General features: G+C 35.1%; 1 protein-coding gene across 1 annotated transcript in view; it reads left to right on the top strand.

Moving 5' to 3' along the window:
• Nucleotides 1-17,910, top strand: part of SGCZ (sarcoglycan zeta) — a 235,618-nt gene that overhangs the window by 142,907 nt on the left and 74,801 nt on the right. Inside the window, 1 exon segment of the mRNA XM_075149161.1 lies at nt 14,950-15,037. Coding sequence (XP_075005262.1) covers nt 14,950-15,037 — 88 coding nt within the window.

The following is a 17,910-nucleotide window of genomic DNA, read 5'->3' as shown; positions in this document are numbered from 1 at the left end:
CCTGATTTTGTGTCAAAATGAAACCGGTATGGAACTCTGTCTCATGTGACACAGCAGGAATATCGTAGATTTTGAAAAACTCCATTTCCCTCTATATAAACTTTGACCAGTGTTCTTGTATTTCTACTGCTAGAATTCCTTTTGTATAATTTATGAGACATGAAAATATGGATGATAATGTAGGTTATGGTTATGTTTTTCCTTGCCTTTTGCATTCCATTTTAAAAAATTTTGCCTGAGCTTTTCTCACAATAAGCTACACGAACGCTGACTCAGGGTAGAATTGTTCCCAGCTAGAATTCTTCCTTTTCCCTCAGGATGTTTGACACTTCAGAAGTGCTGACCTAGAAAGAGCACACTGTTAAAATACAGTTTTATGATAGACCCTCAAAAGATAAACTGATAGATGACTAGTATTCAAGCCTTTGGCTGAGGTAGGACTATTTGCTGATGGCTGTACAGGAAACAAATTAGATGAAATTCAAGCTCAGGAAATTGAGAAATGCAACTGTGTTTTACCATGGCTTTTGTAATTGTATTGGTTGAAAAAAAAAAAAAATCCACTAGCTAATATTAGCCAGATGAAGCCAAACTAATTCTGGTGTAATTTTCCCACATCTGATGCATAATTCTACATTTTTTTTTATTTTTTATTATAGATAGATGAAAGCATTGCATTTCATAATTGTTAGCACAGTTACTGAGGTTATTGAATAAGAGAGATGAAGAGAACATAATTTTTTCAAGGTATCAAGATCACATTGGAGTATATTGTGTAGATTTATTGCCACGCTATTAGAGGATTCAAAATAATTTTCAAGTTATATGCATGATTGTATATGTTTTCATTCAAAGGTCTCCTGGTGCAAGCTGATAGATCCATTATATCATCTATATATAGAAGGATATCTTCCACCACTCACTGAAATGTTGTCACCCTGGTTAAAAGATTAATACATTCAAAACATAGTACAAATACAGCATTTTCAGAGGATGAAAATTGAACAATTCAGATTTTCATATGTAAAGGTTATAGGTTAGCAGATATACAGCTCAAATTAGCTGAAATTTATTTTTACGTTGACATTTAAGCAGAGAACATTTTCTAGTATTCTTCAAATAATGCACCTAACCTTCCTCCCCCACCCCATGGCATTGACACAATACAACAGCAAGGATGATTAAAAGAAAAACGTTGAAATACTATATATGTGTCAGCTATCTAAGATTCTCTTTAAAAGAGTTAAACTTTGCCAGTGATGGCAAACCAGTTGTTCCAAAGAGATGTTTCATAAAAAACTTACCAGGCCATTTTTTACAAGAAAGAATGTTTGACTGTAGAGTGAGAATCAGTTACAAAACTTGACTTTAAATGGCTTTCCGCTTTATTGCCTGGCAATCTCATATACTCAGGGTGCTAACCACCTGCATAATCCCCCATGGCAAAATGGATAAAGTAAAAACAAAAGAAATGTGCTCTTCAGGGGAGGAATTATCACGCAGCCAGTTACCAATTAAGAGGTAGTTACAAACATGTTAGAGTCCAACAGGAGTGAGTTTGACTGACGGGACAGTTTGCCTTATAAAGACTGTGCTGCAGTTTAGCCCCAAAGTCTTTGCGGTTCACTAGTTAAAATTTATTTTTGCACAAAATTGTATTTTATAGGGTCTATAAGGACTTAACTGTAAATGCCACCCTGATATAAAACCACAGAATTATCACTGGTTTAAATTAATGTTGTATATTGTTATCTGAAGGGAAACTGGAACACTTTAAATCAATTCTTGTTAATGTCTGCTACTTTGAATGCTTACTATCTGAAGTTGGTTTAAATCCTTAATGAATATGAAAAATGAATGCACAATTGCAGTCTGAACAAAGAAAGGTTCTGATCTAGTTTCTCCCACTTTGCCATAAATCATTTGGACAGACACAATATAAATATCGGAAGACGTAAGTGCGGTTTCATGTTAGATCCTTTGGCAGAGCAATATTTCTCTATTCTCAAACATAGTTTAAGAAGCCTCTGCTCTTTGCTACCCCTCATTGGTCAACTCTATACTCTACTGCAGGACTTCCCTTCTTACTTGTATCAGTTCAATGGTTTTAGAAAACAATGAAATTATCTAGGTAAACAATTTAAGCTATTTTTTTTTTGTTATTGTCTGTTTTTTTCTTTGGTAAGTCAGATCATTTGAATGATGGGATGAACCCTAGAGGTAGAACTAATGTAAGCTTTTTCTTTGCTGAGAAGCAAAAGATAATGCAAAACTGCATTCTGGGAGAAGAATGATAGCAGGCTACAACTGTGAAACACTATTCCTTTTATTGTTGTTAGTTGGGCTTGGAGAAGCTGAAAATGCAGTCTTACATCATTGAAAACCGTGCTAGGAAATGTTCAATGTGTGGGTTTTATTTTAGTTCTGAGGCCATGTCTTTCTGGTTTTGTTTCCTTTATTATTTTTATTTTTGCAGCTGAATAAATAAAAAACCTCTAAAACATTTTCAGTACAATTTTTTAATGTTTTTAATTATCTATAAGCTTCTGGGGACTACTTCCATCTTTATTATTATCTCTATAGCACCTTCCTTTGAATCTATTTTGTCCTTAAAATTCTTGAGGCTTGTCATTCCCATCAGTAATCTTTGTTAAAAAGAGTCACAAACCTACTTCCCTACATCAAATAGTCTATGAAAGTCTGTTACTGAGAGGAAAGGTTTTGTCTGCGGAGGCTTGGTGTAATTAGCTCTGCAAATGTAGATCAGCTGATAGACTTTTGTTTGTTTGCTTGTTTATTTTTTAGTGTTAAAAGCAGCTTAACAAAATTAAAATTGAATATATGCCAAACTAGTAAATTCTTTTCATTGCCTTTTAGAATCAAATAGGAAGATACATTGATTTAATTGCAATACTAAGAGTAGGAATCTTATTAATTTTAATATTTATTAAAATGTGAATTAGTAGACTGAACAAGATCTTTGCTTAGTTCAATATCAGCTAATTTCTCATGACAAATTTTCTTGATTTTATTTCAATTGTAGGACTGAGTTTAAGGATAAAATGTTTAAAGTCACGTTGTTTTTTAATGAGAATAAAGCTCCAGAATCCTGGAAGGGCTGACAGGATTCAAGGAAGAAAGAATTAGTAGACAGCCTTCTTAGGGTCCTGAAGAACTTGGTGAAAAAGTCCATTGTTAAATATTTTAATTTATTATAATGTTGCACATACAGCTTTTAGAGTACATTTGGACAACTTTGGCATAATTTTCATATATTCAAACACTTTGGCAGTTCTAAACCAAAGACTTTTTTTTCTTTTTTAGGGGAAGCATTCTGGGACAAGCATAAACCAAGTCTAAATTTTGTAATCACCTTTGCTCACAAGTCAGAGATCAAAACACAAACCAGAACTTTTTTCACTGCTCTTTAGGATAAATGTAGGGGAAAAAAAAATTAGAGTCTTAAGTTTCACTGAAAATAACTAAGGTGCTAGTGCTGTTCCCACTGGAAAATAATGTGCTTCCCTGAAGGGGCATGTGCTGTCTCTTTCCCTGAACCACAATCCTTTCTACAGAATTTTATTTCCTCAATTTTGACCTTCAGAACAGGGCTGGTGTCTCTTTTAAGTCTGTGATTGGCAAGTCTCAAAGCAAATTTTCTAACAGAAAGGCAATTTATTGAACCACCAAGTCATGTCCTGCAATAAAGTTGGGGATGAATATCTCCTTTCCACAGATGACAAGTTTTAGAGGAGACATGAAACAAACTCTGAGCTCAGATATTGGCCAAGTTTGTGTCATACTAATGGCAAAGCTTCTTATTAAATGTTTTGCAAGGTTAAAGAATGTACAACAGTAAAACCTGAAGTAATACTTTTCAAGGTCACTTTCTAGCTGTTGGTATGTCAGAATTAAAGGTGAATGCATGATGTGTAGGGGATGATTGTTTTTTTAATCTTGAAATACTCTTCTACCTGTTGTGTTCAAGATAATGTAGTTTTTTTATTGATTCTTCATAACTTATGGTGATTAAAATATATATATATTATTAAAAAATAGTAATTCAGATGAAGACCTTGTAGTGGTTCTGCCTGGAGAACTGGAATGCAAAGGCTATTCTGTCTTACTTATTAGCTGTCTTACTTATTGTTCGCATACCTATTCAAAAATTGAGGAGACTGTACAAACCAAATAGGTATGAGGCATCTAAATTCCTTTTTATGTGAGCAATCCTTGTTAATAAAGGATTTTATTTTTGTATCTCAATATGAAATAACCACACTCTCCTCCCTCGGGTGGGAAGAAAAGTTGCCAGCAAATGTCATTTCCCCTGGGAAATTCAGAGCAGCCCTAATCATAGAATCAGGAATGGTTTGTAGTAGAGAAAGGAGGAGGAAGAAGAGGTTTTACAGGTGCAATATCACCTAGGGAAGCCTAATGACCAACAAGAGAAAAGGATAAGAAATAAAGAGACTGATCCTTTCTTGTGAGAAGATAGGAGACTTCTTGGACCCAAATACTTTTGGTCCTGTAAAGAAGACTAGGACTGACTGCAGGGATTATGGAAAGGTGTAAGTCATGGTTCCATAATTAAAACAGAAGAGGTAAAAATCAGCTTCTCCTGCTCTCTTAAAGCCAGAGTATGTGGAAAGTTATCTGACTCTTCTAGCTAGACAGCCAAAAGTGAATTTTCTCAATAACACCACAGATGTTACTTTCATGAAAGAAATGCTGCAAAGACATTTTTGGACAGAATTCCTGTGCTTAGCAGCTGATAAAATACATGCTGAGACTTTGCCATAAATGTTGAAATCCTCAGCCCTGGGCTATCATGATCAAGATGTTTTCTGAAAATTTAGAGAAGTATACTTTTCATAACAGGCATTACTAAAGATAATCAGTGGATTATCTGTAATTCCTGTAATTGCCATTCTTATTCTCATTTTTTTGGATGCCTTGATCAAAGCCTCATTATACCTCCTGCTAAATATCCATGGAATTGATAGTGCTTGCATCAAGGAAGTGCAATAATGCAGGATGAGAACATCTAACAATTGATATAATAAGCAACAGGTGCATGCAGGGGAAGGCTCAATAAAGTAACAATAATAATATGCCTTCTTTTCGGTACGGTGTTTCAGAGTTCATTTGAGATACGTGTGCTTCTGGTTGTTTAATACAGGAATAGTAGTGAGAACTAGCAATGCAGAAAGCATTGCCAAGGTAATTAGGATCCAGCAGTGAGTGATTCTTCTTGAAGGAAGGCTTAGCAGGAAATATCAGCATTGTAAAAACTAAGATAGCTACATGAAGAAGCAAAAAATACAGATAACCATTTCTGACTTTTGCTATTGAGGCTGCTGCTAATTCTAGTGGCATCATTTAATCATATAGGTTGCCACAATCTTAACTTTCTATAAAAGAATAAGTTTAATATTCACCTAAAATAAACCTTCTAACTAAACATGTTTAAAATGAATGACTAGTCTTGCCTTACTTGTGTATCTTATGTTTTTCTTTAACATATTAATTTTAATATGCACTAAATAGACTTTTTAATTTTTTTTTATTAACAGCAAGTCTTTCTTTGCTGCTTTGTCTGAGCTATACTATTAATTCCAGATTTCTGCCACAATGTATGTATTTCTGAAATTCTATTTTGTACCTTAACCTTCCTTTAGAATTTGTTTATCCTTCTTCAGCTTTAGAATTTGAGAAGCTCTGTCATAGAAATCATAGTGAAATAAAAACTGGTGGTGGAAATATTATTTCCGTATAGTCCTCTGCTGGATGTCTGCAAGGCGCCACAAAAGTGGAACCCAGAACCTGTTGATACACTAGAGAGTTCACTTTTTTCAGAACTTTTATGTCAGATTTTCCATAGGATTAGGTAAATATAATGAAATAAGTTTATTTTGGCTATTTTTTCATTTTATAATTTTTTCATTTATCAACATGTAAAACTGATGTATATTTCCTGTTATACATCAAGTGAACAGGGGTTGACACACTTTTCTCTGTCATAGACATCTCAGGAACTAGGATTCTGGTAAAAGATTTACATATATTCAGGTTATCAGATCACAGACTACAGCACGATATTGGGTTTTTTTTTCTCTCAGCTAATGAGTCTAAAATAAATGCAATTCAAATTCTGTAGAGAAATGCTCCCTCAATAGGGAATGGTGGGAAAATACTTTTAAATGTGTGAATATACTTTGATTTGTATAAATTTTCCTGTAATGTCTTCAACCTCTTCCTGAAGTTAATTGCTGATGTATTTCAAGTTTTAGCACTTTAAGTTAAAAAGGCATGAGAAACACACTCTTGTAATGGTATGTCATGGTTAACACCTGCACACAAACAGGAACTGAAAGACTGCTTTCCAAGATTTAAAATAGCATAATGGACTATTAGTTTACTTTTGGGCTTAACGTTAATGGCAAAAATCCATTCAATAACTGATATGCCCACACCACGAGAAATGATTGTTTGAAAGGAGTGAAGTACAGTAATTCCACCCTTAATTTTTTGGCTTCAGATTTTAAGACTTGCATTGGTTTTCTATATTTGTCCTAATTAAAGTTTTCTGGGGGCTTTACAGCTCAGTAATACACAATTTACTTGCTGTGTCACAAGCTTAATGACTAAGGAGTGAGCTTTGGGTGTTTAACAAGCTTCCTCCAAGCACATTTGTAGTCTTATTTTATTTTCAGTTGGGATGTTTATATCTAAAGTCCATTTGAAATTTTGTTTGATGTTTAAATCAATTCCAGAAAAGTCACATTTTTTGTCTGCTGTTTAAATATCTGCTTCTGTTTTATCACTAAGTTTTTCTATGCATAATAAAAATTTCATGATGCATTATACGAGGAAGTAAAACAAGGAGGTTATTTCTATCTGGAGGTTATAGCCATGATCACTGTGCAGCTTTACCAGTGCATGTGGCTCTCCGGAGTGCTGTGTATGATTCTCGTTGGCTACACCTATATTACTTTGGTAGACATAACCAAGTTTGGGTTCAGATTTGCTGTGTCATGAAGCTGGATGATATCTGTGATTGCCTTTAGCATATAAGGAGGCTGACACGGAAACAGAGCAGAGATTGGGAACTGAGATAACATCCTTTGATGAACAAGAATTATCTGGAAAGTATGTTTCTTGAACCTTGTCCATACCCTCAAGTATGATATTTCTTTCAGTATCAACTAGGGTGTGCTTTTTTTTCAAATTATTTCCTTGTGTTTTGTTTACCTGTCTTCCACAGCTTTTCATTTCTTTGGTGAGTCAATTAAGTGAGATATTTGTCCCTCCTTAATTTGGAAAAATAGAGTTTGTATGTCACTGAAAATGTGGCTCTAAATCAATATTTGGGGCATTTTTACCAAATCAGTTTTGACATAAAGTTAAATCTGCTACTCATTTTACCACTGTGTTGTATAAAAATGTTGATTAATTCTTTTTTTCTGCTTGCATTTGATGATAATTATATGTAAATCACTCCTGCCATGGACGAATTAAATGTGTTGACCTAATAATTTACTTGAATACTTTTCCAGACCTTCCTAATGTGAAAAACTGGTGTGAATAAAATACTGATTTTCAATAACATTTGGTCAAACTTTTAAGATATCTGGAATGCTTCCTTAAAGCAAAAGTCCAAAGACGTTTATTGTGATTTTGCAATTAGCTTCCTGATTCTGAGTGTAATTATTAGGGATTAAATTGTAACTCTCAGGTTAGAAAGGACAATTGGGCAGGAACAAAGAACACTAAAATCTAATGTAAAAATTCATTTGGGGAATGCAGGTATATAGAAAATACGTAAAGTATCTAATTTAATTGGATCAATACTTATATTAACTCTTCTCATCTTGGAATTGTCCAGGAATAATTTGGACAATAAATTTTTCACTTCTCTCTGTTTGAAGTACCCCTGTGTCGGGGACTGTACTGTCCTGACACCTTGGGAAGATTCTTGGGAATATTCTTGAGAATATTCCTGAAAATATTGAATATTGGTAAATATTGATAAATAACAACATTGGAAATATTCTTGGAAATAATATCTTGGGAATATTCTGGTGAAGAGTATTTTTCTTTAGTTTGTATTTTGACGTCCCATGCTCTTCCAAGCTTCTGACAGTTTTAACACACTTCAACCTTTTTAAGTACTCAAGAGCTCAGTAATTGCTGGCACTGTAGGTCTGTTTTTTTCCAAATCTTTCCTTATTCAAGTTCTTTCATGTTAGTTTATTGCTAATAATAAAGTTAATGATAGAAAGTTTGGCTCTGAGACTCCTAGCCTTATGGATGTGTGTTTTCTTAGTCCCTGGAGCTTTTTCCTCCACCTCCATTATTACCTCCTCATTTGCAAGGAAGGTTGCTAAGAAACATGCTGATGTTCTGGTTCTGGACAATGGGTAAACAGCTAAGGGATGCTCTCTACATGCCCTCACAGCTTCTTTGCTCTGCTTTCTACCCTTCTTGACTGACACTGTGTCCCTCATATTCTCCTTCCAAACTTTTTGGACTTAATTCCTCCAAGGCAGTCTTCACACTAGTTATCCCTCATTTGCCTGAGCTGCAGTAGTCCATGCAGTTATTACAAAACTACTCAGTTGCTCTTTGACTCCCTTGGGCTGCTGGACTGACCAGAGGACTGAGTATTTTCTGTTTCTTTCAGTTCCCATTTTGTTGCTACAGTGTGATCAAATAACTCATGCAGTGCTGTGCTTCTGTCTGGGTCATTGACCAGACACAGTTGATCAACTTGTTCACTGTCACCCACAGTATGAGCCTCTAAAGCAGTAGAGAAATTGTGGTGCTATGCAGCAGTGGGGAAACATGTTCCCTGTCTTTGTTCAAGTCTTGCAATGCACAGCCACTGTGTGGTTAGATATGGGGAATGCCATGGTGAGTTTCTCAGCAAACCAGCCTAACACTGATTTTTTTTTTTTTTTTTTTTTAAATGCAAAAGTAATTTGGAGATACAATGGTCGTTCTGAGTCACTAGTTAAGAAATGTTAGTCACTTTATCAGTGTAAGTTTGTTAAAAGAGCCCTGTAAGGAAATGTCCTGCCATAACTATATTAGCTACCCATGCTGGGGATGGGCTCAAATAAGAGTAGTGTATAACCTTACATCCTCTCACAAACTGCCAACAGATAGACTTGGCAGATCTAGAATCCTGCCTACTTATTGCATTACTTTTTACATCTATGTGACACTTCGTGGAGGTCCCGAAACCTGAAGTGGCGTACTTGCCCAAGCACAGGAATCAAATCATAAGAGAACTAGTACTTGCACTATAAGCTATGGTATACGTATTGCTACTATTCCTAAGAGTGTCAAAGCGGCTGGTGTTATCATAATTAACTGTATTCTGAGCATAAGTCTGCGATTATATTTAATTATACAGTGTACCATCTTACCTAGAGTAAACTAATGTTGTATTAAACTAACAGGAATTAAATTGCTCTATTGAAACTGTTTCTAATTTAAAGGGTGCATTTTACAAATATTCTTCAAAACTGAGCTAATTAACTGGGATTGCCTATTTGAATGGTGTACAAAAGATATGAAATTTCTCTAAAATATGTTAAAAATAATTGAACCATCTGTAAAAAATGAGTTTTGCTATGATTGCTCATGCAGAATATTTTTTTTAGTAAAATAACTTTATAAAGCAATCTATCGGTCTTTATTATACCAGTAATCTGCTCATCTAATTCTAAAAATAAAAGTTGGTGTTTATTAGTACTGCACTGTGTGATCCTTATTGCTAAAAAAAAAAAACCAAACCATTTTTTCCCAAAAAATTTCCATTGTGTTTATAACTGGATTCAGATTCAAGAAAGCTTTTTGAAAATATCTCCTAAATTAATTTGTTTATTTTTCCCTTTATGACTCCTAGCTGCTTATCTGTTTCAGATAAGAATTGGCTATAGTAACATCACATTCATCTGGTTTGCCTTTAATACACTACTGAAAATCCTGAAGTTGTAATGTTTTGGGGCTTATAACAGGAATCATCTCATACAGTATCATGAGCATCAGCTAGTTCCTGAGGTCCTCATATCTGTCAGGGAGCAGCAAGGGCTGACTGTTCTTTACGGGTGGAGAGAGGCAAGCAGGACAACCCTGCCAGCAAGGGTTCAAATGGGGCTGGACTGAAATGGGGCCTCCCAGGGGTGGGGAAGACCCTGGGGAGGTTAGGCAGGGCCAGTAAGGGCTGGTGATGCCCTCATGGCCCTGAGAGCATCCCTCTACAGTATTTTAGTTATTAACATATTGTTATTATTAAAAGTTCTATGTAACACTAAGAATGTTATTAGGTTGCTTTTTGTTATCTACAGTATAATTTTTGAAATGGCATCACAAATCATTTACTACCTCTTTTCTGAAGACCGCATTTACATAACAGTACAGAAATAGATAGTTTAAGTGTTCTGTTAATGAGAAGGTGTATATATAGCTTACTACGCTTCATGTACAATAATATCTGCGGGTTTTTAAGAAATCATTAACGAATTAGTAACATCAAAGACATTTCTGTGTCAATGTGTCATGCATCAGATATAAAGGATTATATTTCAGTACAGAATTTAAATCAGGATAAATTATATTTGAGGTGAAAAGTTCTTACACTGGTACATGTGATTCATTAAGGATTGGGGAAAACCACAGAAAGTTACATTCCCCAAACAAAATCTTTTGCCTCAGATGTTTTTGTTTAAAAGGTTTAGCTTAAAAAAAAAATAGACCTTTTCAAGACATAAGATTCAGTATTTTATTTTGCACAGCTGAAAAATGTTCCCTATTAAGATAACTGAGTTCAGAAATCATTTCCAGAAAAAATGAAACTGACATAATCTCACTATCTGAAATTCTTTGTTCTTTTTGTTTTTTCATGTGTTTGCAAAGCAAGCTTTTCATTGTCCTGTAAATGGGCAGTATAGCTTAAGGAAAGCAACTTTCCATTAAGGAAGAACTAGCTGCCATTGGTGTGCATGAAGAATATTTACAAAATCATCACGTGAACAGTATGACTTGTTCCACTTAAAGATTTTTCACTGGCTTTGCAGTATACGTGAAACTATTCCTGTAAATGCTTAACAAATACAGGTCATCTCAGAGCAAATTCATATAGCACACTAACTGCTGTGCTTAATTCATCACACATTCTTGCAGTTCAAGTTAGAATTATAAGGAGTGGGAAAGAAGCCATGGTTTTAAGTATGCTATGCAAAATGAGGAAAGAGGAGGGCAAGATCTCAATCTCCATGACAGAAAGGGGGAGGAAAAAGGTCAACTCTCCAGTTACATTTTTTTTGCATGTGCTTTTTATGGAGGAAGATTTCATAATACAGATTTCAGATTGTAGTATTGGATTTTAGGGACTAGTTTGTTCCAAAATCGAATAATACTGGTAACCTGAAAGTGGTCTAAGTTTCCTGTATCTCAGGAAACTCTCTGTTCAAGTGTCAAGCAGCAAGAACAGCTTCTGAACTCAGGGGACTCGGGCTGCAAGTATGGCATGGCCTTTTCCAGGGGTAGAAAGTTTGGGATGGGCAAGAGACCTGCCTTTTCATTTCTTTTTCTCATGCTTTCCAATTAACTCAGTCAAGAAATAATATTAGGTGATTAAGAACTTCTTCAAGGATGTTCCTTGGAGTTGCTCATGATAACTTTCACACTGCATGTATATTATTATATTCTATGGAGCATGTCTGTTCCTGATATTCATAACACTGAACTACAGAAATACATGGAACTCATTTTATAGCACTACTTTACTTTATTACATGTAAGGGAATATGTTCTTTATGTTCACCTCTAAATGGAAGATCTGATATACAGCTGTATAATGTCAGCAACAGAAGTAATAGATCTTTGCCCCTTTTTTCATGTGTGTTTTTTTGTCAGGTATTACCTAAAGATTTTTTCATTAAGTAAATATACAAAAATTATTTACTAATATAGCAATCTGTTTTTTTATACTTTAGCAGCTCTCAGGTGACATCAGCCTAGAAAATTATATCAAGACAGTAACTATGCATGTTCCTAGGCTTGTCTGACTTCAGAGCAAATCTTCTTTACTTCCAAATACTTCCACAGTATTTGGAGAGCTTAGTCATCCAATTTTTTCTACTCTTTGTGTTTATATACCCATCAAAACATTTTTTTCAATTTCCAAGTTCCAGGAAAACAGTGTGATGACATATTTCTAACTCCCTTCTGACATCTGAATGTAAAGTATTTTGTGGATTATCAAGTCTATTAAATTGCAAGCTGAAGTTCACGTCAAAAGAGTAGCAGATCGGGTGACCCAGAGATAAAATTATCCAATATTTTTATGCTGTAGATATGTGTTAATTCATATTCATATGACTGACAGTCATCTCGCTTTATCCTCATCTTATAGATCTATAATTTCACTGGTTTCAGCTAAGTCTTCTCCAAGTTGCTAACTCCTCTGAGTAGACTACCTTTGAATACCTTGAATCTCTGTCTTTAGGCACTTCCTGTGGAAAACGGAGGTGCAGGTAAACAGTGTAGACAAGATACTGGACTGCTTAAATTCGTAAGAGTTTTGCCACTGGGTTTTCTTTGATCCGGAATTTAAGCTTGCAGCTCTGTATTTGACATCCAGGAACTAAGGAATATAGATTTAATTTTGAAACGTCTTCATCCCTCTTTTTATCTTTTAAATAAGACAAGGAAAGGAAAAGAAAGAAGGTTTGGCTCACCTAATCTTTCATTACCCTGTACTTGAGAATTTGATACCCAAGGTCTTCATTTACAATTAGAGCCTGAGCACAAGAAACCTGAGAGGCAAATTTTAGACTGAGAATCTTGTTAACTATTTTCCTAAGGTGAAAGGAAAGAAACTTTCAGATCAGACTATGAACAGCGTTTGGAAGTGTAAGTTACCAAACCCTTAGCTGAGCAGGCAAAAATAGGCATGGCAGTACCCTCCCTTGCTAAGGGTGAGATTATTCTAAGACTCTCCTCCAGATACTGACTAAGCAAAAGCGAAAAGGGCTCCTTAAAAATATACTTTGGCCATGCAGCTGTCTTTCAGGACAACCTCCTTTCCCAGAGCAGCAGTTGCCTGGACTAATGATCTTCAAAGGACCATAAGGAAAGTGGAAATCAAATCAAGTGTTGAGAAAAAGGTCCTTAGCAGCTGCTTTTGTTGCCAGAAGCTCCCTTGATTGCATCACATGTTTAGCTCAAACCAGTCACATTGAACACAGTGTCTCGCTGATGATTATAGCTTTTTATCTAGAAAGATGGACAAGCCAAACAGCAACTTTCATCTGCCAGATTCTGTGATGCAGAGCTAATTGGCAGGATGTTAGAGAGGTCATAGCATGGCCCAGTGAGAGATGAAGCAGACCTGAACTCTTAGAAATTAGCTCAGAATAATTTCAGACTTCCCAGGGAACTGAGTATCATTTAAAGTTAATAATCACAGTGAAAGCAACTGGGAAGTCTGTTTCTTGCAGAGAAAAGTCCCGGATTCAAAGGAAAGGATTGTAAGGTATAGAAAATATAAGTGCAAACCTAATGCATCATTCAGGTAAAAATAAGTCTTTATATATGGCTCTTTAACTCCTTTCGTTCTCTTCTTAAAAAACTTTCAAGAATAGGAGGAACCAATATATTAAGTCACACACACACACACACACGAAGTCTATCCAACCTAATATGCTCAATCCAGAAATGACCAGTAATGGATGCCCAGGGAAAAATCTAAGAATAAAACGAGTATATAATAATTCTCAGAAATATTTTCCTAGTCCTTAGTTATTCCTACTTAAAGCACTTCCCCAGCTGTTTCTGTGAGGTGTCTTACTGGTGTTGGATAAACTTACCTCAGTATAGGTAAGTGTTAGCAAACTGCCAGAAATGTCTGCCATGGTCTCACTGCAAGCTTCAGGGGAAGAACACCGTGGTAGCAGGTGATTCCAGGGAGGAAGGTGCCTCTCTGCAACAGCAGCCACCATTTGTATGTTCCCTCCCTTCATGCACCCCCCTCCAATGAGAACATGATCAGTAACCTCATTTTTTTTTAGTCTCTCTGTTGAAGCTCTTCCCCTTTCCTCTGCATCTCTCCTTCCCCTGGCAGAGTGGATCTGGCTCCTCGTTCTTCAAGAAGCAAAATTCAAATCTGTCTTCATTTCTGAGATTCCTTACGCTGGCTTTGGACACAGAATATGCGTATGCATATATATGTAAACATTCCTCAAAAGCTTAAACCTAGTAGGATGCTGATAGCAATGTAACGCTGCAAGCTGACTCCAAAAATGTTAAGACCGTACTTAACATCATACAGTGTTACTCCTTGTGCTACATCAGCTTGATCATTAATAGTACCTGTCAGGTACTATTGGTGGTCGGTCAGGGTTGTCTGTTATATGACCTCACCTTCCAGTGCTCTCTTCCTTTGCTTTTTGAGAATAATGACACCTTTTACCTTCAAAGAAATGCATGGCTGTGTTTGTAAGATTTTAGTAAGTGCAATCCAAATACTATAGGTTGTACAGATTAATAGAATAATGTAGTATAGTGTTGGTTAGGTAGTTAGAAAAGTATATGTTTCCAATATATGGAAAAGGCTAATGAAACAGGTTTGTATTAAGGCTTTTTGAATTTGTAACTTTGTATTATCCTCAGGAAATAAAGCCCAATTTATATAAATTAAGTTCAACTCTGATTTCTAAAGCAGGGATTCTATGCACAAAGGTTTTAAGCTTAAAATAGTATTCTTTTTATTCTTTCATATAAAAATTTGACCTGTAAAATACTTTATGAAATTATTAAAAAGGCTATTATATTTGACACAACTCCCCTCTCAGCATGCATGTTTATATTTAGTTCTAGCTTAATTCTACTTCAATTTTTTGTTCTCTCATTTATTGTCTTATACATGTTTCCCAGGATAGCCCACTGGTCTTACAGTCTGACAGAAATGTAACAGTGAATGCAAGAAATCACATGGGACAGTTAACTGGACAACTGACAGTAGGTGAGTGTTCTTTATTGACGGTTATGTATATCAGTTTAGCTTTATGAGTAGGTTTCATTAATTAACATCGAAGATAAAATATTGCTGAATAGTCAGAAAAAAATCTTATCACCATACTCAAACAAAAAACAATGCATACAATGGATAAGAGCACGATTCAGCATTAGCCGAAAGCAGAGAAAGTAGAAATGCCTCAAAATTGTTAAAACATAGCTTAATGAAAAATCATTATTTTTGACACAGCTGTAGCAAAACAAGCTAAAAAAAAATCTTAGCAAAACTTGTTTCAACAACAATTTCAGTGGGAAAATAACCATCATTTTCTTACAAGTTCTATTAGTCTTCCATTACGTCAGTGGGAATTGGTTTGTCCCCACTACTCTTGCAACGTATTTATATCAGGATATATTGAAAAAAGTTGGAGTAACAGAATGTAAAAAAACCAGAACAAAACAAAAATCCAAATGCCTTTCCTTGTCACAAAATTTAAATGGAAAATGATCATACTGCTGGTCATTCATTAAAACAAAGTCTGATATTTTGCAAAGTATAAAATATAGCAAATCAAAGTTCCAAATGAAATGGAAATAAAAAATTCTCTACTTATCTATTCTACTTTTCATGTATTTTTCCCTGCTTTTATTGTTTACCATGTTATACTGCATTTTTAGCACAAATCATACTTATTGTGTTAGTAAATGTGAAGTAATATTTTTTATATTTTCAGTACTAGAACAGTACTGAAGATATTCTTTGCTTCTTAAGAATATTGGCCAAAAAATTCAGTACAAAGTAATGTTCTAGATCTGTTAGAAAACAATATATAGTGACTGGGAATGGGATGAAAAATATACAAACATATGTGTAAGATATTAATGTATATATAAATTTGAGGAGACACCCCTTAGACTCCACGTCTTTTCTTTTTTTTTTTACTTTACTTCTGGATTAAGTTGTGTTTTGTCCACTCTTTTTCCTCATGTGCCAACGATATGCTCACAAATAGTTTAAAGTTAAACTCTAGTTGTAATCTACACTGAGCTTTCATACTGGCTGGAGACAGTGGCTTCAAGTTGTAAAAAATTTTTGGCAAGTGCATACAGAGTGACACACCATCTGCGCTAATTTCCCTGAATGACCACATCACATGAGTGTGCAAAGGTAACCAGACTTGCTAGCAGATACAGATGAGGAAAATTAAGCGAACACCTGTTCTAGCCATATTGTACTTGCCCAGTGTGTTTATGGAACGCAGTTCTGTTTCATCTAGTAGCTGTATTATTAAAACCTTCCATGTCATCTCGTAATTGCTAAAAGGTGAGTTGCCCATGGCAAACATTCACATTGGATGAAATAGATATGATATTCTGACTGCTGACACCATTCCTGCTAAGTGAATCCAGCACTGAAAATGTATGTGAGTGTATTGAGACTGACCTACTTCAAGGCATCACACTAGAGGTTAATATTCTAAAAACATAAAGGCCTGAAGAAAACATGTGTTCTTATGTTACCATAATTAGAGTGAACACCTGTAAACTTCTTGGTGTGCAGCTGGTTCAGAGTATCTGGAGAGTGGAAGTTTGCTAAATTGCAATATTGTATTTACATTACTTCTTATTCTTTATCTTCCTCTTCTTTTTCAAAATGGCTATATGGTCTTTATTCTTTCCTATATTCATATAAAAATCTGTTTCTTTATTTTTTAGAAATGTCTCATACAGTATTGAACACATATTAAAATATTCCTTATTTTCTTATTTATTATTTAATATTTCTTACTTAGTATAGGTACTTATAACTACCAGTACAATCAGTAACAGCCTGAACATTCTACTCTTGGAAATCAAAGAAATTAACAGGCACCTAAAAGTCAAAATGTATTATTCCTGCCCTCCCTTCCAAAAATTTTTGTTGTGTAAGGTAGAGCAGATAAAGACAAATTCTTTATTTTTGTGTAGGTAAAAGCATGGAAACATCTGCTGAGAGAAGGGAGGGGGGCTTTCCTATACCAGGTTTGCTGACATCAGAAAATATTTTTTCTGTTAGCTGTAAATATTCTCTAGAAAGTCCCTGCCTCCTTCAAAAATACTCTCTATCCCTTCACTGGTGCTGCATGCTGGAGCAGCTGTATGTGTGGCTGCCCAGTGAAAATAAACAGTGAAGGAAGCATTGAGGAGAAATATTTTTAAACTACAGAAAAAGTAAATTATTATACCTTGGGGAAAAAATTATCTAGTTAACAACTTTGAACTGTTCTTATCTGTTAACTTCTTTAAAAAGTTGAATAATAATAATAATAATAATAATAATAATAATAATACACATTTATGTGCATGGCAGGAGCATTCTGAAAACAAAGAAAGGTGCCCGTGCATTCAGGTGGATGATAATGCACTTCCTATACATGTACTATCATTGGCATTTTATCTGTATTTCACAGGTCATAAGTGATGTCACAAGGCAATAAATAGGCTGGTCTCTTGTCTTTGAGGTTCAAATTGCTGTCATCGGTCATGTCAAATTTTAGGACAACTAAAAATTTTTTCTGTGGTATTTGGAATTGTGCCACGCAAGACTAAGAGTTAAGAGCACCTCATTAGAACTGTTAATGGAAGAATGACTCGTGTAAAGAAGTGGGGGTGGGGCTGGGAGGAAGACGACTATATGGTCACCCAGGGAGAGGGAAAAACTCCAGTGAAATTCTTGATAGCCAGTACTCAGTTCTGTGAGTGACTATGGAAGACAAACTATTTCTGTAAATTGCATCATTAAGACATCTTGGAGCGCATCCTAATCTAGGAGGAGTAAAGGAAAAGTATATTAAAAAAAAAGATATCTAAGAATACTGGATGATTCAGTGATTACATGTT

Source organism: Calonectris borealis, chromosome 4, assembly GCF_964195595.1.
Source record: "Calonectris borealis chromosome 4, bCalBor7.hap1.2, whole genome shotgun sequence".
Classification (NCBI taxonomy): domain Eukaryota; kingdom Metazoa; phylum Chordata; class Aves; order Procellariiformes; family Procellariidae; genus Calonectris; species Calonectris borealis.
This window is presented reverse-complemented; position numbering and strand designations above follow the sequence as displayed.